Consider the following 25508-nt stretch of genomic DNA (forward strand, 5'->3'; position numbering starts at 1 on the left):
AACTAATTACTAGGTTTGGATGAGAGACGTTCACACTTTTGTCCTGGGGAAGGGGAGTTGGGAAGTTATTTGTTGGGGTCAATTTATAGGGTTAAAAGAGTCACAGGGAGCAACAACAGTGGAGCTGGATCAGTAACGGGGGTTAACAGGGAATTTACTTATAGAAGGTGGTGCAGTATGGGGCACAACAATAGTAGTGAGTGATGCACTGATATGGCTAAGTTAGACTCATATAAATTCCTCTCGTGGAATATAAGGGGCATGCATACGATGTTCAAGAGGTATAAGGTTTTCTCATACTTACAGAGGAGGGGGATTCAGATTGCAATGCTCCAGGAAACACACTTAACACAAGCAGAGGGGAAAGCTATACAGAAACGATGGAGAGGCCAAATATATTACACAACATACTCTGCATTCGCGAGGGGAACCTCGATCTGGATAAGGGCTGGGGTCCCATTTCAAATATTGGATATTTTTACGGATCCGGATGGTCGTTTTGTAGCAATTCGAGGGCGACTAGAGGGCAGAGAATTAGCACTGATTAATGTCTATGGACCTAACTCAGACCAAGGTTGATTTCTCACACGTATGTCAGGCCTACTAGCTACATACCTACAATGTCCCCTGGTACTGGGTGGGGGGATTTAACTGCATAGCGGACCCTGCCATGGACCGCTCGCACTCCCCGCTACATGACTCCCCTTTAGTTAGGGTGGCACAGCAGTTTCGTCCCGGCAGGCAAATTGGGGATTGGTGGATGGCTGGCGTCGAATGAACCCGGATATTAGGGACTATTCGTATTTCTCCCATTTACATGAGCTGCATGTCAGGCTGGATGTGTTCTTTTGCAAACCTGATGTTTTTCCTCATATTTATAATGTGGAATACTTAGCTCGCACTATCTCAGATCATAACCCCATCTTGCTGTCACTGAGGTGGGGACTGCCCCCCCCCGCATTCCCACCTGGAGACTGAAACCACAGTCATTAGAAGACGTACACTTTCAGGGGGAGTTGAAACAACACATTATTCAATTCTTTACAGATAATGAGGCCACGTCCAGTAGCCCCCTGATTGAATCGGGATGCATTTAAGGTGGTGATTAGGGGGAGATGCATTGCTGGAGAGGTAGGGGTCCGCAGGACACTTCTTAGGGACACTGAGGTGGCAGAGGACAAACTGAGAGAGGCAGAAAAAAGTAGGCCGGAAAATCCAAACTTACAACACACCGTACTGGAGCTTAGGGCAACAGGAGCAGAATGTGTAGAGTGTCTTCGATGCTTCGATTATAAGAACTACATTACAAGGGCACATGGGAAAGGGACAAGGCGGGCCGGATGCTGGCTTGGGTGGTATCCCAGACTCAAAGAGGCTCAGTTATACTGGATATGTCAACAGAACAAGGAGACCATATATATGGACAGGAACAAATTAACTCACACTTCATGACCTACTACGAACGACTACTGTATATAAAAGTAACCTCAGATATGACAGGGACTCCACTGAGTTATTTAACCCAATTACAACTCAGGATGTTAACACCAGAGTTAGCGGGCAGTTGGGAGAAGCTATCACCCAGCCAGAACTCAAGCGTCTCCCTGTTGAGATTTATGCCACTTACGTAGACCTACTGGCCCCAAGATTGGAGTCTCTTTATGGGTTCGCCAAAGAGCACGGAATATTGCCGGCTTTGGCGCAGGAAGCAATAGTAGTACCCCTGGTAAAGCCTGGTAAAAATCCTACGGAGACTGGTGCATACAGACCATTATCCATGTTGAACCTAGACTATAAGATCCTCAGTAAGACCCTGGCCACGAGACTCCTTCCACACATGCCAACGCTAATACACCCGGATCAAGCGGGGTTTGTCCCTGGCCGAAACATCGCAGATAACATTCGCAGATTGTTAGCAGTCATGAGGGATCAAAATTCGGATGGTATAGTACCCGGGGTACTAGCAGTAGACATAGAAAAAGCATTTGACATTCTAGAGTGGGATTTCCTCTACACAGTAATGTCCAGACTGAGGTTGGGTACTGCATACATCGCATGGGTGAGACTGTTATACACCAAACCTACAGCTAGAGTGTGACCTGGACAGACAACACCGATAAGCTATGCAGTGGAACGTGGTACTTGGCAGGGATGCCCTTTGTCGACGCTGCTTTTTGCATTGGCAACGGAACCATTGGCGGCCATGGCACGCGGCGGAGGAGGGGATCTTGGAGTAAGGGCAGGAGGCGAGAGACATCAGATTGCCTTATATGCTGATGATTTACTGATTTTTCTGGAGGATATGCTCAGAGACCTACCCAGGGCACAGCGGATGCTTTCTCAGTTCAGTGAGCACTGTGGACTGGGAGTGAACTGGGATAAAACCAGGCTGTTCCCTCTGAGACCCTCGATAGCGCCCCCGTTGGGGCTGGGACTGGTTAAGTGGGAGCCAAGCTGCCTTTCCTGTTTGGGAGTTAAGGTTTACCACGACCCACAGGACATTTTAGATGGCAACGTTGGGGGCTCCCTGGGGTCCATCAGATCTAGTATGGCTTTTTCGAAAACATTGCCACTGTCAGTAGCAGATAGAGTAGCGATTCTTAAAATGATAGTCTTACCAAGGCTATAATACCATTTTAAAGTAATGCCAATATGGATACCCAGAGCTATATTTAAAGAACTGGAATCAACGGTCATTGTATTTCTGTGGGGTAGTGGACGGAAGAGAGTGGCTCTGACCAAACTCCAGAGGCAATCTACAGGTGGAGGGTGAGCGGTCCCCGACTTTGAGGCTTACTACTTGGCAGCACAGCTCCAATGGCTTGCGCAATGGATAGCAAGCAGAATGGTCCCAGGGGCAAAGGTGAAACCTTTCACCCCTCCAGGAAATAGGTTACTCGAGGTGTTGCTGGGGGGCCCTGGTGGGGGTGCGAGGGACTCCCCAGAATTCAAAATTTTGGTCCAATGCTGGAAAAGCTATCTGCGCAAAATTAAGATAAAGACCCCCTACTCTCCGGAGCTCCCTCTGATGTTTTTGCAGGCCTTACCACACTGGTGTGATTGGGACGGCCTCCAGACTTGGGTAGATGCCGGCATACAGACATTGGGAACACTGTTTACGGAAGGGATACTGATACCCTTTGAGACCCTCAGGGTGGAATTTGGCTTACCAAGGGTACATTTTCTGCTATACGGATCCCTCACAGCAAGCATTCGACAGCATTGGCGGAAGGGACTGGGAGAACCTCCAGCGCAAACAACCTGTACATATCTAGCGACTTCCACCGGCAAATATAAAGCGGTGTCAAATTTGTATGGCAGTATTCGGGCTGATAAGACCCTCCCCTTGTCCCAACCTAAATTAACTTAGGAGTGAGACCTGGGCGTTGATATCGCTGACAGGGACTGGGAGCGCATTCTAGAGGGGGTCCCCAAAATGAATCAGAATGCTAGATTTAAACGTATTAACTTTTATGTACTGCATCGGGCATATCTTTCCCCTGGGCGGATCAAAAGGTATTTCGGGAAGGAGGGAGGGGGCTGCCGAGATGCGGGCTGTTGGGTGCGGAATTTAAGCATATGTTTTGGGACTGCCCTCAGCTGCAGGCATATTGAGAAGCGGTGAATCTGCCCGTGGCTAGAGCTATAGGTAAAGAGATTCCCTACACAATGGGTCACTGCTTGCTGGGATGGTTTCCCCATTCATCCAAGAACAAGGTAACTAGCAGGTTCCAGGACTTGGCCTATGCATTGGCTAAGAGGGAAATTGCGGTGACCTGGAAGAACCCGACAGGACCGAGGGTATCCCAGTGGGTAAAAGAAGTGACTAAATGGGCTAGATGTGAGGCGAATAAGTAGCGCAAGGCTGGGTTACAGTGTTAGATGCTTTTGGAAAAGAGAGCCAGGCGGAACCCGCCCCCCGACTGAATGATTGCCAGACAGACTGGATGGACCCAGTTAAGACCCACCTACAGACGGTCCCCCTTATGATTAGGATCATGATCAATGAATGATACTCCACCACAGACTGAGAGAGAGGAAGGTTATTCCCTACCCCTGTGCACCAGGTTCCACTGGCATCATAGCAATATATTAAAGGACTCACCTAGGGAGGGAGGGGAAGTTGGGGTGGATGAAGGGAGGGTGTTGGGGGGAGTTATTGGGGTCTTGGCTATCCAAGGAATCTGGATTGTACAGATCGGGTAGAATACATGCACTGGGTTACAAGATTACTATCTATTGTACTGTATTATGACTACATGTTAAATGGATGAATGAAACTGCAATAAAATACGTTTAAAAAAAAAACAAATACTTGAATGAGCTGAGACTAAGACCGATCTTACGTGCTTAACATTTCGAAAATAAAATGGCTCACACAACATAGAGGCCCTGAGACAATGCTGGTTCCAAAACCAAACTTCAGATGTACTGAATAGGGCTCTTTTCGGTGAAATGGAAAACATTATGAAATGCAAATATGCAAAGTTTTTTTGTCTTCAGACTGCCAAGTAGCTCATCATAGCACAGTCTCCAGTTCAGATACAAAAAGTGATATTGATAGTCTTTTAGAGGTTCCTGGCACAACTGGAATGGAGGTCCTAGTTTAACTGGCTTCCTGTAGTGACTGATTGATTCTTAAATTTGCCTTTTTAGTTTTTTACATGCTGGAGCCATAGAAAAAAAGCACTTAACAAGTTCCAATTGACTTTTATGGAAGAAAGCCTGGTTAGCAGCTAAGTGTTCAAGCTCAGAAACAAGGAGATTTGCGTTGATAACCTCTAGCCTTTAGCAGACGGTATCACTGCTTGAGGAAAATTATTGTATGGAATCATCATCATGTGCAATTTGGCATGCTAAGGACGAAAAGAATGATCTGTATAAATTATGCAGAATCAAGTCTGATGCATCACAGCTGTCCTTGGCAGTTCGGGGCTACATTGCTGAGCAGGAGCAGCATAATTGTAAATAAAAATGGGAAGAGTTCCTGGAAAAGTGCAAAAACGAAAATACGGAACAGGCTTTTTTGATGAAAAGATTTAAGAACATTCTTGTGTATCTGTACTGGAAAATGACGCAGCAAAAGCCTGTCTACCCTGCATTAGTAAGAACTTTGGGCCTTATTTGGAGTTTGGCGTACAGGATACTGCATCACAAATGTAGCGCATATCCTGTCTGCCGTACTAAAAGTGCCATAGGTTATAATGCATTTTAATAAGGGGTATTTGGCACCTTCATGACAGCGTACATCATCAGCCAAACTCCATATAAGGAGCCTTGTCCTTTCGCTTATAGCCCTCAGCCTCCTGATCCTCAAGCCAAGAGAACATTGACCAGAGCAATTCTTCCTGCACTGGCTGAAGTCTGGTAAAGGAGTAGCACTTAAGAGATTTTTTTTCTTTTTTTCCATGGTATATTTTGACAGTTTGCTGAAGAGATTAAAATGCATTTGCCATGTGAATTATTATCATAACAAATAACATCAACAACATTCCATCACTGCCTATCACAAGCGACAAACTGAAATATGGAAAACATACCTAGTTAACTTACTTATTTTCTATCTATTTCCTTTAACACACAAATCAAGATGCAGTAACTTGTGGTAACTTACTATCTGCTGCATGCCGTTGTCACTGAATCTAGTGCCTTGAATCCGAATGAGGGTGGTTTTAATTGTTGACCCTGGTAAGGATCTCTTTTTTTAGAGAAAGGTGAGGCACCCACACCATATTTAATCATATTTCTGAAGCTTTTCAACGTAAGCTTAGATCAAGGGCATACTTCCCACTAAAAAAGAACTTAGGGGCAATGGAATTAACCATTTGCTTGTCTGTTAAGCCCAGGACAAAACCTGAAGAAGGTGTGTATGTATTTGTGGAACCACACTTAACATAGTAAATCACAGAAAGGGGGGCAGTGTCTCCTTGCTTGTGCCATGGGGCATGTGAGGGTTCCCAGGACCTTCCATGCATTTGTTCAAGGTGTTATGAGAGAAAACTTTCAGATAATCAAAATCTCAAATACTTGATCATTTTAAACAGCTCGGTTTGTGAACTATAAAAGAGAGGGCCGTTTAAGGAGACGGATTGGAGGGTTACTTGATTGAACAAAATTGCTACCCCAATCTCATAAGGATTCCTACAGGAGCTATAATCATGTGGCACTGCCTGACTATCTTTTATCATTTTGGGGGCAAATTTAAAAAAATGGCACCACAGAGAGCAGCAAGCAATGTTGCTTTGCTCTATGGGGAGAGACGGCACAGAGCTGTATTTATTAACCTATGGCGCTGCTGCTGTCTTCCCCAGCGCCAGTGCACAAACAGGCCGCCTGATACCATATGCATCTTTATGCACCACATTACAAAGGGACATGATTGACGTCTAAGAGGATTTATACCGAAAGACTATCCTTCCAGTACAAAAAACTAAGCCTAGTCAAACTTTTATATTTTTTACTCATCAGATGTTTCATGTGCACTGTAGTCCATGTGCAATGTGTGAAAAGTTATTAGAAATTAAATTAAAAGATGTGCCCTACTTAATGACTGCCTCAAGGAGGTGTTATTTTTTACCAAATCCCTATCTAACAATTTTAGTAATAATTAGTTCTTTGCGTCAAATCCATAGCTGGGAATGGGCAGGTGGGGACGCCCGTCTCCCCACCTTGAGACATCCCTTTGACTCAAAGCAACTCAAAGCAGTGGAAGGCTCTATATATGTTACTTTAAGGACTACTTTCCAATTGTGCTGGAGAGTAAATATTTTACCAACAGTTTGCAAAGTTTGTGTTACTTTGCAATGCCATAAAGTGTTGTCCCTAGCTGTCCTGAGGTTAAGCTATGCTGCTGAGCACATCAACATAAATCCAGCCAGGCATCAATCACCAAGGTTAGCCTCCATCAGGAATGTGTCCACAAGGTTTGTAAGGATAAACGTACATTAGAGACTGCACCCATTTCATGACTTTCAGTTAGATGAAACCACTAATGCTTGCCAAACAGGGGCCAGATGTATTAAAATGCTTGGTTGCAAAAACTGGTTGAAAATTGTGCGCTGGCAATTTGCAGCCAGTCTATAGTTTACTGTTGGGATACATCGCAAAATGATTATTCACCCGCGGCCACAGAACAGCCTCTCTAATGAGTATCAAACATGCAGGTCGCTATTTGCAACCGCTTGGGATTGGATACAAACACAGGGATTGTGGCGTGCTAGACACAGAAAACCACCATCCCTGTGATTGTATTCCTAAAAACAAAAGGCCACCTTGGCTTCTAGAAGAAAATGGATGTGCATTCAACAAAATAGAAAGTTTCTCACTTGGGAAAAGATCAACTGGACCAGGCAAAGGTCACCTAGACCCTCGTCATTGCCCCAGGCGCTTCTAACACCATTCACAAAGTGAAGGTTCCCCTTCCCAAGTAAGTTTCAATTGTGTAGTACAAATTGCAGGTGTATTTGTGTTGTGCAGTGGGTCTTCTTGAACAGGTAGGTATGCCAGGGATTAACATGTTACCATTGAACTCTAGTTGGTAGGTAGTAACAATTAAGCTGAAGTACTATCACCATTTTCTCCACATTCTCTACCATACTGTGATAACATTTCACAATGCAACAACCTCCCTTTTTCCTTTGGGAGACCTTGTGTTATCACCCTCCATGCAGCTTTCTTTTTTGCAAGGTTGTCCTTAGAACTAGAGCGTTGTTGAAAGAATTGCCGTGACTTGGCTTTTTTGCTTTTTTGTCTACGTTCTCTTGATGCTCATTGGTTGTGCTACACTAGTGGTTTGGGGCACCCTTGAAAATCCATGGGCTTCAGATAAGGGTCTCACTCCTGTAAATCTGCCTCCTACTTACACCTCTGAACAAGGAAGAAACTGGGCAATGGAATCTATTAATCCTCTGTTCAATGCTCTAAAATTGAGCTGATTGTGAATGGTTATCCAGTGTCGCTACAGAAAACACCATTGTGTGCCCCCACGCAAGTAAACTGAAGTAGAGGGAGTAGAGGGAAGATGGAATGTAAACCACTGTGGCATAACCCTGATCGCTGGGTAAGATCAAAATGCCAGTGAGTCTCAGTTCATTTGCAGGAACTCATCTCATCTGCCTCTAGTCAGTCTCTCTTCATGAGCTGAACTGCAGTACTTGTATTACGTGCCGTGCTCAGGAAAGGGTCAGTGCATCACTATCTTGTTTACTTTGATGCAAAAATGGCGCCTGGTTTCTATGGGGTGGTAATTGGGACCAAGGTTAGATACATATTTCCTTCCTGCATAGGCAATTGCAATTTCAGTTCTATTTTTGCCCATTCTTTGAATTGCATTGCCACGTGCCCTTGACCCAGAAAAATCTTAGGGACACCTATGCAGCCAAGATTACAATGACAGTATAACGACATAAGACAGCTGTGAATAAAAATATCTCATGGGCACCTTTTTATGAACTGATCTTGATGATGGTGATGCTAGGTACAGGTTTCCAGCAATACAATGAGTAATATTGATGACAGAGGTGTAACAAAGACCCCTGCAGCCCCTGCGATGCAGGGGTAGCCCTGAGCGCAAGGGGGCCCCCGCAGCACAGCACCTGGTCTGTGTGACTCCACCCCCCTCCATGTTCTCTGCAGGGGGGCTCTTGCAGTTTTTTTACGCCACTGATTGTTGACTCTTTCCTTTGGATCCTATAACTCTGTGTGGTGCTCTCCATGTCAGTGAAGACTCCACAGGAGAATGAACAACTATGCAAATTTACAATTCGTATTTCTTTTTCTCCATGGGTAAACATTTTTCCCATGGAGAATGTTTTTCAACAACCAGAACACCTCCCCCCTCCCGAATTCGGAATGATCCAGACCTTGGCCTGGAGTTAATGTCCAAACATTTCCAGGGTGCAGCAGGTCAGGTCGGAGTTTGGTTATGCCAACAAACATCTATGTTTGTAGGTGTCCTCAAGCTTGGAGCGTCCATTTCCCAATCTGAGTGAGATTTATGAGTTTAGAATTCTCTGCAACTGTGAGACGTCCACACTTGCAAAGTACTTTATGGCCACCAAGAATCCCTATGGGGGTTTCTTGCATGCGTAACAAATTTGAAGTTGATTAGAACATAGGAATGTTGCAAGCGCCATTAAAGACAAGCAGGGGCATATTTACAAGGAAGAGGCACAGGGTGGCGCAGCAAGTGACCTTGCTGTACCGCACAACAGGGAAAGGGCCGAAATGCACCGTAATTACTACATACAGTGCATTGCAATCCTTTCCCCCTCTGCTGGTGCACAATTTTCTGCCTAGCTTCAATGCAGGCACCCTTGCACCACAATGCAAGGGTGCCTGCTTTGCATGCAGGATTGTTTTTGTGCAGGAGGGGGAATCTTCCAGCACAAAAACAATTTATTAAGGCATTTTCCTCTTTCTATGCATGCTGCAATGTGCTGCACAAATGGAAAGAGGAAAAGAGATAAAAATGAGGCGAAATAAAGATATTTCTCCTTGTTGTGCCTGTCCTAGGGAGGAGTAAGATTTTGACGCATTCCCAGGTTTATATTGCCTAGTAAATCTGGGAATGCGTCAAACCCCATGGGTGTTGCATGGGAAAACCGACCACAATGCCATCCTGTTGCAGTGTAAGGCAAAGTGGCGATTTGCCCTGTGTTGCCTTACACTATATGTATGAGGCCATGAAAAGCCACGCAAAGTGGCTTTGCTTGGCCTCGTAGATGTGGGTCAGCACTATGTGCCACCGGAGCAACAAAAACCGTGATGCACCGGCGGAGCAAGGGGCTTGTAAATATGTCCCTAAACGGCTTAGGGCTCATAGAGGCCAGTATAAGCTTTGTGCTCCAACCTTCCAATGTTTGTCTTCATGTTTCTCCCGTTTTAATTTAGAACATTTTACCCTCAGTGGATGGGATGCTCAAATAGCCTTACCGCAGTTCTGCTTCAAGCCATACCAGTTGTTAAAGACCCTCTCGCTTGATATGCAATGGCCCCTAAAAATGGCAGAGCATTAACTCATATTGTTCATAATTACCTGAGCCTTCCCTTTATTGAAAACATTCAGGCGGATATTTAATCTCTTGTGGTGGTGTTGAGAAAGAGAAACTAGTAGCATTGCTGCCATATGTGTAATCTAACTAGTTTTTAATTTGCCTAAAATTATATTTTTTGATATTAAAATGTTCTAATGCGTTGTAGTCAACACTGTTTATAGGAATGTTCAAGTGAAAAAGAGAAAAAACACAAAAATCTGTTCAGTCACTGCATCCTAACATGCTGGAAGTGCACACAGACGCTTTTCGTAGATTATACCTACCTGGTAGTTCCACTCGCATGACATTAAAACAACATTTTAATCTTAATATTTTGAGCTTCAGTGTAGAAAAAAGACGCCTAATGAGCAATTAAAATCGAATTAATTATACTATCCCTTGCCTTGGAGCACATGAATCACACACAACACTTTTCAGAGCTGTTATCAAGACATTTTTTAATTAAACATGCATTATTCATAAATAAAAAAATGTACCCAGTCAATCAGTAATGTTTTGGATAAAAGGAGCAAGACCAGCTAAATCAGTGCCTAAAATCGCCCCCGTCTCAGGGGGCTACGGATGGATAATAAATTAAGAAACGTACTGTAAGGGACGCATTCGTACTGCACTTCCAAATATTTGTACGTTCCAGGGCACGGGTCCGGAAACACATCTGGCCCTGCCACGACGGCACACTGGGTACGATTATTGCATCTGAAACACAAAGGGAGAAGAACAGATCCTCAAAAACATGGTAATAAAAGGGATATCTCGTTCACGCAGCACGCGCCCACCCGCTCAGCTAGTCAGTGACATACAATAATAAATGCAGCGTTGGTTTCTAAAACCTTAATTGTTCTAATGTGAACCTTTCGCTCGTGGTAATTAGATGCCTGGGGGCTGCTCGCGTCAGAGGAAGAGTAAACTTCTTGGGTGGCTGAAAAATGTTCCTCTATCCCTTTCATGCTGCGTTGTACAGTGTTGATGTTCCCTCCATCTTCTGTTAAATTAGCGAGCGCCATGTTTACCTCAGTAAGTGCGGCCGCAGCATAAGCATTCACTTTGTGGCCAATGTTGAGGCACGTGACACAAACATAGAAGACGGTGACTGTGATATTATGCAGTAAAAAAGAGGTTTACTAGAGCTCATTCACATAATATTTCAACAGTCTGCAACAAAATGCAAAATGGCGCCAGCCTTCTGATTGGTTGGTGCCGCTGGAAACGAGTAAACAAACAAACAAGCACACTACTTGTTAGCTGACTATGAGAATGTTTCTAAATACATTCTTTCCATAAGGAACACTACATTTGCATTGTTTGGAACATAAAGTAAGTGCTCTAAGTAGAATGAAAAAGGGCTGTGTCTATATATTAGGCGTGGCCTATGTAATTAGAGGTGTGGCTTAAACACTTAAACTCAATTTCTGTGATTCCCGTAGTATGAACCAGACCAGTTTGTTGGTTCCTCTGAGCTTTCTGTTATTAGATCCAGATATATAAGACATGAACTTTTAGATTCACTGAACACCAGCCAGGAATATTGCCTTTTTTTAAATGGGTGGTACTTGTTTGAGATACACAAGTGACAACAATAATGTTGTTGTAAATAATACTGAAAATATTTCAATTCTGCAATTGTGAGACTATGAATTAAACATGACTGAGGTTTGTGGAAGGGGTAAGGGTCTTCATGGTGTCTCAATCACTCCTGTTATGTTCAATCCATGTGAGACATGTATGTCCTTTTTTTCTCCTTATCTCAGCCACCTGGACATCTTAAACCTCATCTCATTACTCTTCAGCACCTCTTTTCATTCTCCCCAGAATGCACCTTCAATCATACAACACACTCACTCACCTACAAGTATTTTATTTTCTTTTATTTTCACCCTGTCAATATTTTGACAACCATGTGACTCCTCCACACACATTTACACAGAACATATTATAGTTGCAACTGAATTATGTGACCATTGACCTGTGTGCTATGCAGAGGCGCCAAGAATTTGATCTCCATGTTTCTGAACACCTTTCAACTCACTGGCAGCCACTGTAAGAAACTAGCACTGCCCTCAACCTCAATTCCTGAGCTCTCATTTGTGGCCTGTCATAAATTAGCAGGAGGTAAAACAGTTTAAGTATGCACTATACAAGGGTAATAAGCTGTTGGAAAAAAAATAAAGAAAACACAACATCCTGGAAGTGTCACGCAGTGCAAGATTTAGTAAAACGTGAAATATAAACAGGAACTAAATCGTTGACACGGGTTACCTTATAATAAATCCATTGTTTATAAATTGAACAGTGTTTTGCCAATAAAGTTAGGGACATGAATATAGGGCCTGATAAGGTGCCATGTCAATGGCAATATTTAATTACTGCTGGTCCTCAGACCCGGCCCATTTAAAGCTTCCTGTGTGTGCTTCCATCTTGTTAAAACAGTCTTCAGCGACAGTCGTACGTCAGAAAGTGCATATAACGACAAGCAATGAGAAAATGAACTAGACACGCTTCAAGCTTCAGATTCTCTTTTCAGGGCTGTGTCATATGCCAATGCCACACACCACAAGTCAAGTGCACAGGTATAGCCTGATTTAGAACTTGGCAGATGGAACACTCTTGTCACAAACGTGACAAATATCCCGTTCTCTGTATTTCGATCCCCATAGGCAATAATGGGATCATAATACAGCAGATCGGATGGCCATCACATTTGTGATGGAGTATTCCCCTCTGCCAAGTACTAAATCAAGCCTGTTGTGTCCACCCACCTGTCCAGTTTTTTTACTGGTGTGCCCAGTATTCTGATGTTACAGCTGGTACAAAGTTAAAGAAAATCACTTAAAGCCAGTATTTTTTTTAGCCCTTATCATTTATTACCTACTTAAAACACCAAATATAAGAAGCAATCTAAAATGTGTTCTTGCGCTCCATTAATGATTCCTGACAGATAAAAAAGTAAAGAAAGGCAGAAAAGCCATGTTAAAAACGAATATAGACCAGTCTGTACAGTCCAATTTAAGTGTGGTGTTCAGGCCTTTGCAGAATCTTAAAACTTAAACAAATGTGTGGTATTTTTTTCAGGAGAAGGTGTCAACCTTAGAAATGCACACACAGAGACAGTTGTGAGTAATATATCAACTTCATTTTTCATCCTTTTTGGTGCCCAGATTAGTGGGCAGGCTTGCACAATGAAACGAGGAGAGATTTGCAGGTCATAAGCTATTGTAACAGCAAGCTAACTCCGCCTTCCAAATTTCCAAAATTGCAAACTCAGAACTGTGAACGTGGGCAACTGAAACACCTGTTCTTTAAAGCATTTAAAAATAGCATGAATGCACTTTACACACTCTGGAATAGCTGTGGCTAATGTTAGAGCTCATTGTCTAATGTTCAAGCATGAAAGGTTCCTTTAGAGTACATGGTGGTTGATTACAAGTCAAGCAAAAGAATGCATGCTTTTATGATTTAAGTTCGATCCTTCCGATGAATAGTTGTTATGTTTTTCTGCATCTCGATTTCCCTGGTTTGGAAGAACCTGACCAGATTTTTCATGCAGCCATGGACTCTGCAGCTTTTCTTTTCTAACAGGTGGAAGCATGCAGTGCTTCTCCCGGCTAGAAAAAAAAGTCCCATTCTTTTCCTTATTTCCCCAGCCCCTTGCTCACCCTCCACCACACCCACCGGCACCCACATGCATGTACCCCATGGTCAGAGCAGGCGATGAATGTAGGCAGTACAATCCTCACGGGCGGCAGGCCCCTGACTGTGTCCAGGGGGAGGGGCCCGCTATAGGTACTTTGCAGGGAGGGGGCCCTTAAAGTTTCGTCACGCCACTGGATTTTATCGTGACAGTAACATTACGTTCACATGCGAATTTACCACGTGGAAAACAAACCCTAGTACCGTGCACTTCGTAATGAAGGCCTTATAGGAGCATGTAAATATTCATCCTTATTTATCATCGGACTGAATGACGCGTTACACCGTCTCAGAGAGGGAACCTACTCAGCCCCCATTACAATATCCTGAACAGTCCCGCGCGCAAGGAACTCTGTGTAACGGGGCCCAATGTGCGCTCTCCTTCCTCAGGTCTTTAAGGCTGGAAATAGAAAGAGCTCGAGGCCAGATTTGTGCGGTTCCTTCCTCCAAGATGCCGCATGTTCTGATGCCACATGGCACCGCCGACCCCTCGTCGTTTGTTTGGCAGAACGAGCAGCTTCCAGGGAGGAATTTGTTCCGATTTCGAGTGGAAATGTGTTCTGTTTACCCCGGGCTACACTTTTGTCAGCCATAATGAGCATTTTATTTTCAGCCTAGAAATGAAAATTGATTCATTAGTGGATGCCTTAAGCTTATTTTTTGGTAATTCCACTGGAAGATTAATAAGAACTGATTCTACCACTCATCAAGCAATTTCGCCGGATAACTGCTAATCCAGGGGGGTCTGAAAGTTCTAATATTTTTCTGTTGAGGTTTATGTCAACCGACAGTTATCACAGGCATGTGTCCGCTTTCATTTTATGAAAGCAAAACATGAATGCAATCACTTTGGGGCTAATTTGGCTCTCTTCTCCCTTGCAAGTGGGGAACAGGTGGCCTGGCTTTGATACCGCAGGTATTTGGGCCATTCAATGCAGGCAGCTGTCCAACAGCAGCTTTTGAACCGCATCTAAAGGCGCAGTTTCAGAGAGAGAGGACAATTGTCAGCTGGTTGTGCCCTTTACAAGGCGCTGGGGTGAGAGTCACATCTCTCCCCTGCTGAGAAATGACGCTTGTCGCGTGCAGCGACAGGAAATGAGTGGGAGGTCACACACTGCATGTAATCAGGTGCACATTGCCACTGTTATTAGGACTGTTGGCTGGAGGAGAGTGGGCCATGATGCCCCCTCCCAGTAATCGCGATAAATAGAGTTTTACACTGTATGTGTCTGCATGTATGAATTATGTCGTGGTGTTTTTTAGGTTATTTAAAAGAAACCTGGATGGAAGGAGTTAGGTTCGAGCACTGAGGTAAAGTCATAATGACAGGAATTTATTAGTAGAGTTACTTCCTGGTGTGAAGCACCTGCATCTGTTCTAGGCGCTACAGCTGTTCCTGGCGCTGCACCTGTTCTAGGCACGAAGACGTTAAAGGTGATCACTGAAATGACATCACTTCCCCTCATGACAATCAGAGCGGTGCGTTGTGCAGATTTGCTTGTGGTCTGTTACATTTCTAAACACATCTGGAGCACTGCCTATTTTTGCCGAGTAACCCTGAAAAACAGTTTGATGATTTTTTCAGTGACAAACGTAAAGTGGCAGTGCTAAAATGTAATGTCAGAATCATGCCTGCACATTTTTACCAGGTTTAAGAAATTATATGTTGACTAATATTTTCTTCTCAATACAATAAGGTGGACTGTGCTAAAATATAGATTGCACTAACAACTAAGGTATCGAGTTCCTGGTTCATCCCGAGCTTATAGATGAAAACAAATATGGCCTATATATGGATTTTTTTGTCTTTTTTTTGCATGACGGTGTAGGCCTTTATTTAGACATGTCAATTGGTATCTCTGCCGGCAAACAAGGGCCGTTCTTGACTTCGTTAGTGAACAGCAGGTCCCAAGTTCAAATGTCATGAGGGCAAATGATCCTTTCATCCTTCTGAGGTCATTACATTTAGTAGGTTTAAATAGAATAACGGCAGCTTGTACTATGAATTAGTCACATTTCTTAGAGATGGAAAACTGCTGTATGAAGCATTATAAAAAGGTAAGTTGAGTGGACAACTGCCACATGCAGCTGAATGTCATGGTGCAAAGTAGTGTCCTGCATGGTATATGCACCGAAGGGAAACCTCCAGTACAAATGTCCACACTCAGATAACCTCCTATGGGAAAATCGTATAACACATAAGTGTGAAGGAAATCAGATGTATTACTCATAGGCAAATCCAAGAAGTTTTCTTTCCACATGGTTTGCACATCGTTTTCTTTATTGCTAGGATTTTACACAAAGCCAGGTAATGCTGTGTCAGTAGATCAGGCTTTGCATAGAATCCTAAGAGTGCTTGCGCGGTTTTTACCCCGTTACACCCACTTAGCAGACATGCATGCCACAAGGCTACTTTGTGATACGCCTACACCTTCTGGCCAGAACAAATTGGGTATGAACATGGACGTCAATTCACCAAAATGCCAGGGGTAGCGGAAGTGACATAACGCACCCTTCGACCTCAACTTCCACTCACAGACACTTGCACATAAAAATTCCCCCCCACACACACACTTTCACATAAACACACTCTCAGCCGCAAACACACACACAACATTCATTAAAAGCATTTTACTTACCTCAGCTGCCATTGGAGAGCATATTCAAGCTAACTGTACCCCATTTTTATTACACCAATAGTGAGTAATATGTTTTCCTTCACTATTAGTGTTATAAAAATTGACAGAAAACCAAGAGCTGGGTCCCAACTGACGACCTCCTCTGAGGCCAGGGGTCGCAAAGGGCAAGCCAGGGGTCGGCCCCTAAATGACGTCATGGGTATGAATGGGGGTCATTGCTTTTATTTCTGCCGATTTGCATCGAGAAGCACTGCTTTGTCTTGCAAGAGCACTGGCACAGAAAAATCTAGCCTTTGGTCTCAGGGGTTTTGATGAAGATGATCTAATGAACCACACATAGGATTTTCGCTCAATTTTACTTAGCAGTCTGTTAGCAATGACAAAACATTTCATGACTTTGTCTGACACCGACTTTTCTGCAGATTTAAACTTTGATCAGTCTAGTACTTTGTCATATCATGGGAATTAGTGCACCGATATCTTATTACATATTACTTTTGCGATCTGAAGGCATACACAACTGATTGACGTGACACATATTCCTCTGAAAAGGCCCGAATCTTAGAAAAAATATTTCATAAGTCATTGTTTCCGAAGTCCTAACGGACATTTCCCCGGAAGAGTTTTTTTGTTGAGAGCACTTTGCAGATGGTTACATTAATCATATCTCCCCCGCCCCGGGCTTTTTTGCAACACGCACTGTAGTCGGACTCCACACAGCCCACGAGTGCGGCTCTCTCTAAAGGCAGAGCCATTTGTGCAGATCGCCGGGACGTCGCATAAAACCACATGCTTTCATCAAACTGCTGCCACGCGCTGGGAGCCCAGGATGTGACTTTCCAGTTGCATATTTCCAGTTGGCTTCCTTCACTTTATACAACGAGCTCTTGCAAGCCGCACTTTCCACGAGCCATTAATACCCTCCTATGACCAGGTAAACTCCCTATAATCCAACCAGGCCTGGGAGTTGGTATGCGCGGCCTTTTTTAATATTTATATTCCGCGCGCGCTCCCAGGACAATGCACTGCAGAAAAGAATGTTCCACAACTGCAAAGCTAGCTGCAGTCAATCTGCAGGAAACTGAGCGGGGATCCATGTGTGTCAGGGTTTCCCTCAATTCTGCCCTCGCCGGACTATCGGATATCTAGTCCCTGCTGAAAGCTGCTCTTTGCCTCATTCGTTATCCCTAACCGCCTTCCTAAACGTGCCTGGGCGCCTGCCTGATCTGCAATCTGCATTTACTGCAGGGCAAAGAGCTAACTATGCCTTAATGGGGAAAACATGCAGAACAAATAACGGTTGTCTTCCTGCGCAGTCTATTCATACAGCCAATGAGCAGCCCTGTGTAAATATGTTTTCACGCGCTAACCCCGCGTCATTTGTCTTGGGGTTTGCAGCTCACTGCAGGCAGGAGCATTAGCCAGAGAGGACCGAGGGACTTCCTTAGTATGTGGTGCAGATGCATTTGTCTGCGGCGAGCAGATGCCTTCTGTGCGGGCCCAGGCACGCTGGTTCCACTGCAGAGGAGCCCCCCTGCGCTGCTCCGTTTACAGGGCCACTGTTGCCACAGCAACGATGTACTGTGTGAGAGGTGGCCCTCAATGAGTGGTTAGATGGATGAAGGGTTGGAACTTTGAGTTATGGTCCATACCTGGATGTTGACTCACCAAAATGTCAGGAGCAGTGGAAGTGACATCATGCATTTTTCACTCCTGATCACATCACAGGTTTGAACTATTGTCCAATCCTGTGCCCTGCCACAGTCTGTTATTTGCTGCAGATTGGCTGTTAGATCTCTGTTTACTTTTTGCCCCTGCTGCTACCTTCATGACCAGGGCCAGACTGGCCATAGTGGGCATCGCGGGTTTCCTCTGGAGGCTGGAGGGACGGTTTTACAATGGTGGGGGCTGGATTTGTTAGTGGGGGCTTGTTTTGCAGTTGTGCTGCACTATCGGCCCCCAGTAACAAAAGCAGCAGTGCTTTGCCCTTGCACCCCCCACAAGACCTCCTGTTCCGGGGCTGGTCTGACAAAAGTGCCAAAGCTGCTTTGGGTTCCCAGACTGGCCCTGTTCATGACGCCTCAGATCAGAAGCTGAAAGGGCAGTGTTAGTGATGCCAAAAGATGAGCCTGAAGCAGGAGTTGCAATGCCTGAATACACCTATTATGCACGAGTCCACTTCATAATTAACAAGAAATTCTGGATAAAAATGCTTAATATGTAGGCAACTGCCTGCAGAGCTGCTTAGGTTGGGCTAGGGTAGAGGTGCCCTTGATACTGACACTACAGATGTTAAATACAACCCAATATGATATTTTTGCAACATTGCAGCCAATGAAGCATACTGTGTGACCACAAGAAAAAGAGCTAGTCATGGATGACAGAGCAAAACTGCACAGTAAAAGAGGTCCACTGTTGCAGCTATTTGATAAATCCATTTGCACAAGTCCATCCCAAGCTGCATATTTGCAGACTCAGTGGCAGAAGACCATACCATACAAGGTTGCCATGCACTTTGAAAAGAAGATTCTACAAATACACGTTAATTTTGCTCCTCAGGATAACCTCGGAGCGCCTCTCTTTATGACACCTACTGACTCTAACCCAAGCGGCAAGGTACTATCGGATTTCCATATCCCTACCCTTGACAGTATCAGAAAGAGGATTTTTTAAATTAAGTCTGGTTCCCCTCTTGATCCGTGTCCTCCCTCTATATTTCACTTTGCTCCTGACCTGATGGCTGGGGCGTTAGCTCCCATTTACCAAGAGGTCCTAATATCTGGGATGTACCCCTCCTCATGGAAAGAAACCATAGTGGTACCCCTTAAGAAAAAGCCAGATGGTGATAGTCAGGACCTGAGTAATTTGCGGCCAATAGCACATCTCCCATATCTGGCAAAGATTTTAGAGAAAATCTTGAATCTGAAACTGGCTGATTTCCTAGTAGAAGCGGAAGCCCTTGACGTCTCCCAACATGGCTTTAGGAAAGCGCATAGCACGGAAACGGCTTTGATTTCATCTTCAATGCTATTCGGAAATTGGTAGATAAAGGCCAAGGGGCTATTCTAGTTCTTTTAGATTTATAAGCGGCATTTGATACCATCTCTCCTCACTTGTTGACGTCTCGCCTTTATCAAGTGGGGATTAGAGACCGGGCGCTTAAGCTCTTGGAGTCCTTTCTTATGAATAGATGGACTACAGTTAGCGGTGGCAATTTTAGATCTACGCCTTACCTTTTGCCTTGTGGGATTCCTCAGGGATCTTCCCTAAGCCCCATGTTGTTTAACGAGTATGTAGCTCCACTGGCCAGTCTAATTCGATCTTTTGGTTTCATTCCGTCCTCTTATGCAGATGACTCTCAGCTCATCATCCCAATTAATCAGCCTTGGGAGGAGGTGGCGGGCCGGTTCAGTAATTGTATGCTAGCAGTGAGTAAATGGATGAATACCAATTGGCTTAAAATGAACGCCACCAAAACCGAAATTCTTTGTTTCGGACCTGGAAAGGAGCTATGAAGCTCACATTGGTGGCCTTCTGAATGTGGTACTTGCCCTGTACCCTCCACTGTTAGCAGGAATCTGGACGATCAGTTATCTTTCAAAAACCAGGTTAACCATACGGTAAAGATTAGTCTATGGTTCATCAAAACGCTCAGGAATTTTTTTCCTTATTTGTCACATGAATGGAGAGTATCTGCCATTTTAGCACTAGTGATGTCAAAGGTAGACTATTGCAATGCCCTATTCCTCAACCTGGATAAGGCGCTGATTAATAAACTTCAATTGGTTCAGAACTCTGCCGCCAGAGCGGTTCTCAATCTCCCACGGTGGACATCTGTTAGTGAGAGCCTCAAGCAATTACACTGGCTGCCGGTGGCAGTTCATGGGATTGGACCACGTTATCTTACTACCAGGCTTCGCTGGTATGTGCCTAAGAGAAGCTTGAGGTCTTTCCAAGCTTACCGGATTCAGGTTCCTCGAACCTATAAAGTCAAATGGGGTGACAAAGCCTTTACTGTGGCTGCAGCTAAAACTTGGATCTTGCTTCCTTTGAACATCAGGCAAGAACCTTGTTATCTGAAATTTAGGAAATTGGTAAAAACATGGATTTTTCCCCGATAATACTTTTCCCTGGTATCTCATGGACTGTGTTTTGTACTTCCTATTCTTTTTTTGTTTGTTTACTTTTTAATCTTTACCTGCTCTCTGGGTGGTGTTCTCATATTGCTGCATTCCTCCTTTGCTCTCTCCTCCTAGCGCTTCAATGCTCTTTTGAGTAGCAATGCGCTTTATAAATATGGCATACATACATACATACATACATAGCATATATATAATAGACAATATGGTTTGGGACAAACAACCCGCCCCCTTCTGGCAGGCCACAATATTTCAATTTCTCTGATCTTCAGTTAATATTCATTGCAACCAACTATGTTAAGCCACTTTATTAAATTGTTGTAAACCCAAGAAACAATCCCCAGAATAAAGCTCTTTCTCTCATCAAGGCCTCACAGCTTTAAAAAGGGCACTTATCGACAAAAAACAAGGTAGCTGCCCTAGCAGTGCTCTATTTGCCCCCGTATTTGCTGGTGCTTGGCACTAACACCTATTATTGAATAGTGGCACTTACGAGAGTACATAACAAAGTGGTGAATGCTGGCTATTTTTGAGCAATGTGTGTCAGATTGTTTAACAATTCAATATATTGAAAGACATCTACAGAGCTATCACTTTTAAGTGCCCACCCCACCTAACGCTTTGAGTGACCAGGAACTGTCCAAATTTCACACTTATGTGTGATGAGTCATACTTGATGTCGGCAGTAGCATTAAGCAGCTCTGTCTGAAACTCTGGGTAGTACCAGTTGCAGTGGAAGAACTACGGCCAACTCACTCATATTAAAAAAAATTAAGCACTGCATCCTAGGAATAATGGAAATTCATTCTACGCACTATGGAGGTTCAAGAATTACCTAATCCTATGTTCACAAAGTACTAACTCCAAATTCCAATTTGGAATAAGTACCACAAGCCAGCACACACAAGTAATGTTCATCTTGGGTGTTTTCTGCAGTCACCTTGTGTACATTTGTGGGCATATTTACTTACATTTTGTGCAACACAGAGCAGTAAGCAAAGTTGCCGCGCTTCATTGTGTGAAAGGGAGAAAGCCGAAAAGCGCCATCTCTACTGAGATATGACACATTTCTACTGTCTTCCTGAGCTGGTGCACTGTGTGAAGCCTAGCACCAACCCAGGCAGCCTTGCACCATGGTGCAAGGGTGACAGTGTTGCAAGCAGAATTGTTTTTGTGCAGGAAGGAATACTTTCTTGCACAAAACGCAATCCTAAAAGTCAGTTCCTCTTTCTATGCATGCTGCAGCATGCAGGACACACAGAATGAGGAAGCAACAAGGAGAAATATTTCTCTTCCATACACCTGCTTCAAGGAGGCATATATTTCTGGTGCATTCCCAGGTTTACTGCTGTTGTAAATCTGGGAATTTGCTGAAATCCATAGGTAAATGCAAAGGAATGCCCATGCTCCACCCATGAAATGCCTCCCTAACATAAAGTAACACACGTTTACTTTACCTTTTTTGCAAAAGTTCCACACAAAGCTACGCAAATCTGATTTGCGCGGCTTTATAAATAACAAATAATATTTTGCGTTCTGGCTGTGCACAACAAAAAATGTTAGTAAATCTGCCCCACAGAGTTCCACTTAGGTTTGGTGTAGCCATTTGATGGCTACCTTTACAAACTTTTTCACATCTGATGGCTCTCGAAAGTTTGCAAGCTAGTGCTACAGGGCCATTATGATAGCAGAGAGTGTGCTGTTCATATGCTTCTAACATAGCAATAGACAATTTCACAGCAGTTAACACTAAAACTCAGAGTATAACTGTTTGCAGCAGTAGCACTAGAACATCTACAACAATCAGCTACATGGTCATGACATTTGAGTAAGTGACCCGCAACATCAGGATAAAGCCTGATAGTAACCCTACATGTAGTTGACATCAGCGGCACCGCAAATGCATTTTTTTTTAGGTGCGCAGGATTTTTAGGTTTGCACACTGTTAGGTCTTTTCATCAGAATGAGTGGTGAAAAAAACGATCCCTATGTTACAGTCCAATTTAATGGAGTCTGATGTTTCTCCAGGACTGACAGAATGCCAAACGTCCCAATATTGCTCTCTCACTGCTACTGTGATGGATTATCATGTCAGACAAAATAATCAATGCCCTGAGCAGAGCCATCGAACATCGATGAAGCATTGCATCACAACAGCCAGGCCTAGTGTGGAGCGCCAGGTTCACAGATCATTGAGATGACAAGCTGCAGAGTTGGTCACCCAAGTCGATAGGGTAACAGTATTTGTTGTAAGAAAACAAACTCCGGCAATAGTTTCGACTCACTGTGCTAGACCCCAAATCAATCGTATTCACTTTACCCAGTGCTTTAAATGGAAATATAGAAGTAGACGTACTCATTGTTTACAGTAGCTTCTTGCTCCTGAAAAGTGCCGGTACTCACCTAATAAATGTATGAGAATAGTGGTGAGAAGTGCAGGTCCTCTTCCTTTCAAATGAAAGAAGTGCAGGTACTCGGACCTGCCTATTTAAAGCATTGATGGTACCATTCCTGGAAGGAGGCAAGAATAAGTCAACCCAGTGCTCTATTCTATGAAGCACTTGCGTTTGTCAGCGCCTCCTGAAAGTACTGGTATTTCCAAATTTCTCCAGAAAATCTGAGGAGAGGCTTAAAATGATGGCCAAATATTTGAGTACAGGGTCATTTAATATTCTAACCTTGTAGCAGTAAGGGCAAGCAATACCTGCATGTCAGTGCGCATGCGTGAAATGCATCCGAACTGCAGTCAGCACTAGGGCATGAACTGACAGCTCGAGTCAAGACAGACCGCACTGGAGATCAAACTTGTGAGCTCCAGACCACACATAAAAACATGGAGGTAGGCACTACACCCACTGACCTATCTCATCGGCTCTATATAACAAATGACAACAAATACATTATTTCAGCCAGAAATTTCATTTGTTTGCGTCGCCCAACTCACATTTCTTCTGTATGATGTATACAATCGTTGATTAAAATACACATCTCGGGTTACCATCCCCTACCTAGCTGAGAAGCATGCAAGTATTGTTTTTTGACATGTAGAATTGTTTTGCATTTCAGTTCACATGGTGTGGTTGCATGTGCCTGTGCAGCACTTATTAAAACATTTCCGTGCAAGAAAAATACAATTGAATTATCTTTTTATAGTTCCACCCACGTCTTTCCCGAAGCCGCTGGCTCAACGGTGCTGTCATCTCTCATTCAACTCAGACAGACTCCCCACCTGAGGATGCTCTCCTAGAAAATCCCTCACTATGCTGAACAAGAGATGCGCAGTACAGTAGGGTTGCAGAACAATCCGCAAATACACGCTTATGAAATGCCAAGAGAAACAGCCACTTTTCAAGACACAACAGGCTTTTGCTGAATAATGAAGGACTTTCCTCTGTGACGCACTGACTGGAAATGTGTTCCTGTGCCTGCGGCTTTTTCTTACTAATTACACAGCACAGCTTCACACTTAACTAGCACAGGAAGACCAAATCAAAGGGAACCGCAAACATGGCTTTCAAACAACAAGAGCACTATCAACTCAGTTCTTTTCATTCAGTGTGTTGTCTCTGTCGAGTACAGTGTGGTATCAGGATGCAGGCATGTCAGCGCAGCAAACCAGTTTGGGACCTATGATACACGCCTCCCAAAGGCGTGACCAGCTGGCCACAGGAGGCCAGAGCCCCTGAAATTGGAGAGTACTGATTGGTGGGAAAACTTTGAAAGTGCCAATCAGCTAGGGGGCCAACGGACCCCGCAGAGTGTAAAATGGGGAGTACGGGAGGGCACCCGCCATAACAAAGGACATCCCGGTTCTGGTGTTCAGTAATAAACTGTAGCCGCGTGTTGTAATCTCTCTTTGGGCTTCAAACCACACCCATGTCACATAAGTTGCTTTCACTGGTTCGTGAGCTTGTCTTTTAAAATTTGCTTGCCTTCATTAGTGAAAGGCATGCATAAGTCATGACTTTTACGGTGTTTAGCCCTCCACGAGCGCAGCGTCGACGTACTGAAAACACACGAGGCTCCACGTTTTTCATCCGGCTTCTGGACTACTTTTTCTCTTTTTTCGCAGCGCGATCTTGCTGGGCAGAAGTCGAGCACTTTGCATGACATCGGCCCTGTTTCATAGTTAATTGCACTTTTGCCGGTTACGAAGATAATTGCACTTTTGCTGGTTACATTGATAATTGCACTTTTGGCGATAGGTTTCACTACGAGTGAACTTTTATTTCCCTTTGTGTGTCTGCTTTGCACTGATGGTGGCTGTCAGCTCGCTTATGTGAAACTTTTACTTTTCAGTGTATATGGCAAGAAAAGTCCAGTTAGTTATATGAAACTGTTTTATTTTCATTTTCAATTTATGTGGCAAGAAAAGTTTGGTTAGGAGTTTACAGTGCTAATTGCTCTCGCCCAAGCAAACGCGAGACCAGTTGTATTGCAAATGCTTGTTATCCCAGTAATGTCTCCCTGTCTGTTTTGTGGTAAAAGGGGGGACTGGGGTGGATCCAAGGTAATGGCTGGGAGGGGCAAACAGTCTATCACATGTCTGGGAGGAGTTATGGAGAAGCGTGAAAGTGCAGAGAGGTATCGAAGAGAAGGTGGGTGGCCATTCAGTACATGGAGAGGATGTAGATTTGCGGCCAGTGGTGGTGACTTTGGACCTGGGTTTCCCCAGTTCAAGCCTCGGTGTTGGCTCAGCGCCCTGTGATTCTGGGCAGCTCTTTTAATCTCCAGGTGCTTTTAAAAAATGACCTTCCATAGTATAACTGGTGCTTATGTAGAGCGCTCCAATACCTTCGGGCTAAGTTTGAGCGATGTAAAAGCGCAAACAATATTAAAAATGCTTTTTTGTTACAACCCACAGATTACAAGCGGACTGGGAAAGGGTGAGGTATTTAATGTATGCCCCGTAAATAAAGTTAGATGCTGCATTTACCAGCTTTGGCAAATCACTCCTGTTCTGAGATTTCTTCTGGAAAATAAAGAAT

The 25508-nt window shown here is 44.0% G+C and overlaps 1 protein-coding gene across 10 annotated transcripts in view; it reads right to left on the minus strand.

The window, feature by feature from the left end:
• ADGRL3 (adhesion G protein-coupled receptor L3) overlaps window positions 1-25508 on the minus strand; it is a 1158007-nt gene that overhangs the window by 439609 nt on the left and 692890 nt on the right. For all 10 annotated transcript variants that reach the window (XM_069237928.1, XM_069237906.1, XM_069237923.1 and 7 more), the window contains one exon: window positions 10642-10751. In XM_069237928.1, coding sequence (XP_069094029.1) covers window positions 10642-10751 — 110 coding nt within the window. The remainder of the gene's footprint in view (window positions 1-10641; window positions 10752-25508) is intronic.

This window comes from Pleurodeles waltl, chromosome 1_2 (assembly GCF_031143425.1).
Source record: "Pleurodeles waltl isolate 20211129_DDA chromosome 1_2, aPleWal1.hap1.20221129, whole genome shotgun sequence".
Classification (NCBI taxonomy): Eukaryota; Metazoa; Chordata; class Amphibia; order Caudata; family Salamandridae; genus Pleurodeles; species Pleurodeles waltl.